The sequence below is a fragment of the Terrapene carolina genome, unplaced genomic scaffold, assembly GCF_002925995.2.
Source record: "Terrapene carolina triunguis isolate 2854851 unplaced genomic scaffold, T_m_triunguis-2.0 Scaffold131, whole genome shotgun sequence".
Classification (NCBI taxonomy): domain Eukaryota; kingdom Metazoa; phylum Chordata; order Testudines; family Emydidae; genus Terrapene; species Terrapene triunguis.
Window position 1 is genome coordinate 412,129 of NW_020664482.1, and position 7,432 is coordinate 419,560.

The 7,432-nt window shown below is 62.3% G+C and overlaps 1 protein-coding gene across 1 annotated transcript; it reads left to right on the forward strand.

Moving 5' to 3' along the window:
• Nucleotides 1-1,809: 1,809 nt before the first annotated feature.
• On the forward strand, nucleotides 1,810-6,992 carry CUNHXorf65 (chromosome unknown CXorf65 homolog). The gene is made up of 6 exons (XM_029911867.1): nucleotides 1,810-1,834; nucleotides 2,387-2,473; nucleotides 3,554-3,688; nucleotides 4,112-4,180; nucleotides 6,015-6,136; nucleotides 6,867-6,992. Exons 1-6 carry the CDS (start codon nucleotides 1,810-1,812, stop codon nucleotides 6,990-6,992), a joined length of 564 nt encoding a protein of 187 aa, XP_029767727.1.
• The last annotated feature ends 440 nt before the right edge of the window (nucleotides 6,993-7,432 follow it).

Consider the following 7,432-nt stretch of genomic DNA (forward strand, 5'->3'; position numbering starts at 1 on the left):
TCTGGCTGCTGATTGTGCAGCAGCTTTATAGATAAATAAAAACAGTCTCACCCAAGAGTGTTTGTTCCTCTGGGCATTCTGTACCTGCACCCCCCCCCCGACCCAGCCGCTCCGCAGCCTCTCCCACGTCCCCTGGCTCTGCCCAGTGCCCCTCGCTCCCACTGAGGCTCCTTGCAGAGCTGGGACGCGGGAGTCCCAGGAGTCACTCGCCTGGAGCAGGGTCTCCGCACTCATTCACTTGCCTGCTGGAATCCATTGTGCGTCCCTCTGGCTGGGCCTGTTCCCCTGCGTCTGACCTGTGGCCCGCTCGCCTCCTGGGCTGCGCACAGAGCCTGGCTCCGCTGCTCACTGCTTTGCCATTGGCCCATTGGGCGTGCCACCCAACCACTGTTGTCAGATGCTACCGGTGTGGTGCTTCTGCTTTCTCCTGTTGATCTCACTCGGCTGCATGCGTGTGTTCCCTCTGTGTGCTGCCCCAGCTCTGCGCAGATAGCTGACACAGCAAACCCGACGAGAACCCCCAATAACCACAGAGTCTAGTAAGGTATGAAGGCACCTCGGCCAGGTTTATTGCGACCCTGACACAATTGCAGTTCCCTGTAGGTTTCTTAGCCTAAGTCAGGGCATACTACGAGAAAGTGCCGCTCGGCAATGGACTCAGCTCAGTCAGTGGCGGGACTTTCCACTGCCCCCTCGGCTGGACAAAGACACCACCCCAGGGATACATTCTTATACACAGGTACAAACAAGTTACACATCACTCCTGACGTATTGAGGTGCAACCCCGCTACGTAGCAAGGTACAACCCCTCTACGTAGTAAGGTGCCACCTCTCACCTTGTGCATGTTGGTTCGATCAAAACAACTCTATCCATCATTTTACCCTTTTGCCCCTGTCATTGGGATGGGTCGGCCTGTTCCATGTTATCTGTGGAATGTTCCAGTATAGTGTATGTTCTGATATCTGGTGTCCAGTATCTTTTAGGTATGTCTCTTTTTGCAGCATCAGCCCTTTCCTTGCCAGCGTCTGTGAGCAGGGCCTGCCTCTGGCTCACAGCTTAACTTTGTTTTATGTTAGCAAAGTCTTGACCATTACTTTAGTTCAGGCCTTAGGCCTCATACCAGGCCTCTGATACCAAGGTTTATATCTCAGGGCCTCCTTTTACTACAACCATGTATGCCATGGTGCGCGGCCGAGGCCCAGCAGGCACTCACGTCGCTGCCTACCCTGGGCTGCCAGGAACCGAAGAGCTTCCAGTTCCGGTCACGGCCCACACAGCCAAGTGAGATAAAACCATACACACACTCTTGTTGGAAGGGCGCAATGACACCTGCCTTTACTGTGCAGCTCGCAGAACACTCCCACAGCAGCTCCTGAAAACAGAGAGAGACGAAGCAGGCTGCTCTGTAGGCAGAGGCACAACTCCACCCACCTGGTTCTAGGCTGGCTCGCTGCAAACTGACACGTAGAGTGCAGGCTTCCCTGCAGAGCCCCAGTCTGCCAACAGGCCCAGGAACACCAGCACATGCTCTCAAAGCGCTCGCTTGTGAGTCTAACCCCGTCCTCAATACACCACACTGCCAAGATGATGGCCCACGGCTGTGCTCAAAGCCTGCACTGTCTCCTCTTGCCAGAGGCCCGTCAGCATCCCCAGCCCAGGCCATCAAGCCGCCTTCCCCCCTCCCCGCCCCCGGCAGCCAGGCCCTTCTGTCTGCGGCTGACTTCACAATAGCCCTGCTGCAGGTCATGTGAGGGGGGCGTGCCCTGCAGCCCACCACTGGCCTCATGCAGCTTGGCCTAGGCACTACGATGTTCATCTGTGTCAAACACGGAGGTGAGGCCCCGTGCTGGCGTTGGCTGGGAGAAGGTGCTGCATGTGCGGCTGCTCTCACTGGGAGGGTGGGTTGGGGTGAGGTGAGGTGAGGGGGCAGGACTCCGGTTAGCTCTGCAGGGGGTGGGCCCGAGTTCTCCGCTGGGGTTCTCTCTTGGGCTTCCATAGCCCCTAGGGATCCACCCCAGCCTTGCAAGCCTGGGCTGCAGGGGCACAGCAGGGCACTGCTTGCCCTGGGCTAAGGGACAGCTCCCAGGTGCCAGCTCACCAAGAGGGCAGATACAGAGCCGCTGGCTGGGCCGGCGCGGGCACACCATGGGCACTGGGGCATTCCCCACGCTCAGTCGGAGGCCACGGAGGGTTTGGCTGGTGAGCCCTGCACTGGCTAGTCATGCTCTTGCCCCAGCACGGGGACGGGCCCAGCGAGGCGGGGGCAGCAGCCTGCAGATAGCTCCCACCTTCAGCATCATTTCCCCCAGCCCATAGCCCCGAGGCCCCGCCCCAGCCCCGGCTGTGTGCCCAGCCCTGGGTCAGGCACTGCCTCGTCCCTTCCAGAGAACCAGCAGTTTCTGGCTAACACCTGCTGCTCTGTCCTCCTGCTGCTGCACTACCTGAGGAGTAAGGTGGGGCTCCGGAGAACAGGTGAGCACCCCGACCCGCCAGGCCTGCGCCGGGACCCCGCCAGAGACCGAGAGCGGGCTGGCAGCAAGGGCAGGCCCGCAGACCCAACCTAGCGAGCCAGAGCGCACAGCTCTGGGCCCATGGCACATGCTGGGGAGGACAGGACAAGAGGGCGCGAGCTGGCGCTGGGTAATGGCAGCGCCTAGGAGCAGTGGCCCAGGAGGGAGCCCCACAGGCGCCACCAGGGGCGAGCTCTGTGCAAGACCCGGGGGCAGGGCACTGCCCACACGTGTGATGTGAGCACAGTCATGTCAGATGCCAAGGGGTGGGCGCCATGCTGGGCAGGACACATGCAGTGGAGCGTGGGGGAGCCATGTAGCAGAGGCACTCAGACACTATGGAGAGGAGGAGATGAATTCCTTGTCGACAACAGCAGAGTCTAATGGGTCCAGAGGGCTGTGGGTGAGGGGGTCAGGCAGCAGCCCACGCGATGCCCTCCCAAGGTAGCACCATCCACACATCTGACCGGCCAAGCAGGAGGGCGCTGGGCTCCAAGCCTGGGTGGCACCGAGCTAGAGCCAGGGGCACAAAGCACAAAGCCACTGAGGAGGCAGTTTTGATGAGGGCTGACCGGTGCCACGGGCACTGTGCTCAGCAGGGACAGGCCGGGCAGGGCAAAGGCGACAGGACTGACTGTGGGGGGTGGGCTAGAGCAGCAGAGATGTGAGGCCGGGGCTGCAGGTGAGGCAGGCAGGCTGGCGGCGAGGGGGAGAGCAGCGTGGCTGGACAGCAGCTGGGAGTGGGAGGCAGGGGACCATTCTGCAGCATGCAGGGGAGGGGGAGTCTGGCAGGTGAAGTGCCCCAATGGGCTGCAGGGCAGCCCGGATTCCTTGCCCAGTAACCCATCGCCGCAGCGTGGTGGGCGCGGGAGCAGGCCTAGCAGAGGGCTTGGCCCTGCCCAGCCTCACAGGACTGTGTTTGGAAGGTGAATGCCCCAGCCAGCTCGCCGGCAGGCAGGTCCCGGTGTCAGCGCCGTGGGCTGTGCCATGGGGCAGGATGGGGGGAGCGCAGCTCATTCCCAGGACTTGTGGTGTCTTCCAGAAGCCATCGACCTGTGCGACGAACAGGGCACCCTCAAGCTGCTCTTCCTGGTCAAGCTCCCCAGCGACAGTGCCAGCAAGTTCCTCTCGCCCCGAGGAACCTATTACGTGTGCCGGGTGGAGCGTGGAGCCCCAGGTGCCTTCCCGAGGGTGCCCTGCAGCCCCCAGCAGCACAGCCCCTCCCCACTGAAGCCCTAGCACCTCAGCTGGCCAGGGAGGGGGTGGGCAGAGGCTGGGGGGGAGACAATTATCCCTTTAAAAGCTCCTCTGTGCAAAGTGAGGCCCAGTCTCTGCTGGGGGGGCTCCTCGTGCCATCTGCCCCACGCCCAAGGGCCCAGAGCAGGAATCTGATGCCCACAGCCAGAGGTACTAGCGCTGAGCAGGCCTCACCCCACCCCCATCAGCCCAGGACTCCCTGCCCTGCCCTGCCAGCCCAGCCCCGCGCCTGGGCAGAGCACAGACTGCCTCCGCTGCTGCCTGAGGGGCGAGGGGAGCAGGCAACACCAGCCCAGAGCACCTTCTCCACCCGTGACGTGACACTGAGGATTTCTTCTTGCAGGGACCAAACAGGAAAACGCCTATCGCGCCTTCACCCCAGTCCTCAAGGACCCCGAGCAAGAGCTGCTGGGTAGGTGCCGGCTGCTCCCCGCCCCACGCTCAGGGTGGCACAAAGAGGCCAAGGCAAGGGAGCTGCAGAAAGGACTTGGCTGCACATGACCCCAGCAGTGGTGGGGCGTGGCAGGACGCAGCCTGGGAGGTGCAGAGCAGGGACGGAGGGAGGTGCAGCACTGGGGCATTATTGGTGGGGATGGCGCCTCTTCCTCAGATGCACTCACGTGGTGGCCGCTGCTGGAACAGGGTTATCAAAGCCCAGATCTCAGGGAAGGAGCCGCAGCCACTAAAGGGTCTGGGCAGTGCGCAGGGCTCCCCACAGCAGGCAGCTACCGAGGTAAGTTAAACAGCGATGGGGACCTGTGCCTGGCCCCTTGCTGGGCTCCCCCTTTGCCTTGGCAGATGCCCCTGCAGCAGCACAGGTCTCCACCAGGAAGCATCTCCCGATTTCAAGCCTCTACTTTCCTCGACAGCTTCGTGCCATTGCTTGGCTGCTGCCCGAGCCAGGCTGGGCCACGCTGGCATTGCTAAGTCAGCTCCTGGACGGGTCTGCCAGGAACTAATGCCATGATGGGCTGGGACTCCAGGGGCTGGCCCCAGCCACGCTCCCCGCCAGAGACCAGCTCAGATGGGGCAGGGTCATTCATGTTCAGCCAACAAGGAACAAGCCACACAGCGCAGCTCACCTGGGCCTGGCCCAGGCCCCGCTCCAGCTCCAGGGGGCAGGCCCTTGGCTCTACACCAAGTCCTTGGCGCAGGGTCTGTGGGCTGGTTCTGGCAGACTCGTCCCACAAGCTACATTAGCTGAGTCCACGGCCAGGGGGTCCGAGCCAGCTGGGTTCGCTGCCAAGGTAAAAAGAGTCATCAAGCAAACCCAGCACCAGCAGGCCTGCACTGCCCTGCCATGTGCCCAGGGCTCACAGCCCCTCTCCTGGGGCTCCCTCGGCCATGCCCGCTCCCGGCCCGCCTGACTGGGAGGTGAGAACATTTCCAGAGCCCACACACAGCGCCATGCTAGGGGGACGCGGGGTCACGGCTTGGCCCCCGGCTCTGTAGCACCTGCGGGGGAGGCCTTGCCCTCGTTCCTGTATGCCCACTGCATCCCACTAGAGGGGGCTAGGATCTGAACGAATCCCCCGGGGAACCACGACGAGCAACAGTGCGGGCTCCAGGAACCCACCTGTGCACCCGCCTCCCACGGGCACATCAGGGGATTGCCAGCTCACAGCAGCCAGCTCCAGCCGCCTACCGGCTGGGCTACCATCACTTTGCTCCTCAAATGTCCTAGCGAGGGGGCTGGTGGCGGAGCTGCCCTGGCACAAGCCGCATGTCGTCAAGGCCAGAGTAGCCAATGCTGCTGTGCCCGAGGGCAGCGCCAGGCCCTGCAGCAGAGGAACCAGCATTCTTAGCCCACTGATTTTTGCCAGGCCTATTATGACAAAGGTTTCCAGACTGGGCCTGCCCCTTCTCCCCCCATGAAACTAAAGCACCTTCTGGGCTTCAGCCCCCTTTATTCACCCAAACACTGGGATCTGCACACATGCCCAAGCGGGGTCCTGGCCTCCAGCTGCATGCACCAAGCAAAGACTTTGGGGTACAAGAACGTGAGCTCCCAGAACTGCCCACCCCAAACACCTGCAGTTTGGGGCCTGCCGCTAATTTACAGGCTGCATTTGAGAATCTGCCTCCACCTCACCCGGGCACCCTGCCCTAGCCACAGTCGCGCTAGCCAGTGCCAGCACTGCAGGGGCCCGGGGAGGAAGGGGGCTCGCCTGGTCAGAGAGGCTAGGTCCTCTGCAGCCAGGCAGATGCCATTCCTTTGAGCCCCGCCCGCCTGCCCCTCTCCGCAGATGCCTTGCGCACTCAGTGCGAGTTTCTGGAAAAGAGCCGGCTCGAGCTGCTGAAAGCCCAGGATGGGAAGAAGATCCAGACCATGGAGTCGCTGATTTCCATTGTGCCCTCCCAGATCTCCGTGAGCTCCATGCCCCCGGCCTGCTCTCCTGGCTGCCCACTCCCTGGTCCCGGCCGAGGGGACTCGGCCCTCTCTGCTCCTGTCTCCGGGGAAGTGCGGGGGGGGGGGGGGGCTCAGGGAGCGCCAGAAAGGAGGGAGTGTCCAGAAGCTCAGAGACTCCCAGAGTCAGGGTGGGGAACGAAAGCCAGGGACACTGGATTCCCTTCTCCCCTCCCATGCTCCTACCCAGAACGCCCCTAGCCCAATAGCAGCGCCTCAGGCCTGCCCGGGGGGCCAGGATGGGCAGGACCCTGCTGGCTCGTGCTTTCTTTGAATCCAGGCTCCTGGAAGGGGGCAGTGCAGAGCATTCCCTACCCAGCTGCTTCTCTGGGAGGTGGGGGTTGGGTCAGATTAGGGCTCATGTAGGGTTTGGGGTCCACAGCTCAGTCAGGGGCAGGTCAATCACCCCAGAAACCCTGCAAGCTGCTCTGGAGAGGTCAGTCACAGGGAGGTTGACCAGTGTCCTCTTCTGCTGCACAGGAGGGGTTCAGCTCCCATCTAGCATCTCTCCCGTGAGAGAAGGTGCAAAGGTGAGGCTGCAGAACGTCCTGCATCTTGCACAGCAGTCAGGGCCTGCAGCCCTAGGGGCAGGGGGAAGGGAGGAATCAGAGAGCTAGCGGCTGCCCCGGCATTGCAGACAACACTACTTCCAAATTCCCTCCCCATAACCCCATCCGCCTTCTCTGTCCAGGGAAAGCTCATGGGGAGGCCTGGTCCGGGGGCAGCTGGAGCTGCCGACGAAGAGGGTGCCCCGCGAAAAGCAGGACCATCCCCCAAAATCAAACCAGAGGCCAGCAAGAAGGAGAAACATCGCTGAGGCTGAAATAAAAGTGTGGTGGCACTTTCCTTGCAGAGGCTCTGGGATTCATTGAGATTCAGAGAGGCCCGGGGAATACGGCTCAGTCCTGCCCGGCCGGCCTGTCCCAGGCCCTGGGAATCCAGCCCGGGTCATCAGGCCCGGCTGACCGCATCCCTGAGTGGAGGCCCAGCTAGTCACTTGCAAAGAGCGGCACCCTCCAAGCGCATGCAGGGAGGCCTCCAGGCAGCTCCAGGCTGTGCACGGGGTCCCCGGAGAGCCGCGGGCTGCACACCCATGGCCGAAGGGAGAGGGAGCAGCATTTCGCCACGATTTTCTGTCTGGCCCGTTTCACATTTTGAGACAATCCCTTATTTTTAAGGCTGATGTCACCAGGGAGCCTCCTGATTGGTGGTTCTTATGCCACTGCACAGGCCAGAGGGGCCACTAGGCAGCAGCTC

Bases quoted from the DNA above. Each gene is read 5' to 3' on its own strand.
- CUNHXorf65 (XM_029911867.1), top strand. From the start codon at position 1,810: ATGTTCATCTGTGTCAAACACGGAG. The intron at 2,474-3,553 runs GTGAGCACCCCG...GGTGTCTTCCAG, and splicing joins GGTGGGGCTCCGGAGAACAG to AAGCCATCGACCTGTGCGAC. The intron at 4,181-6,014 runs GTAGGTGCCGGC...CCCTCTCCGCAG, and splicing joins CCCCGAGCAAGAGCTGCTGG to ATGCCTTGCGCACTCAGTGC.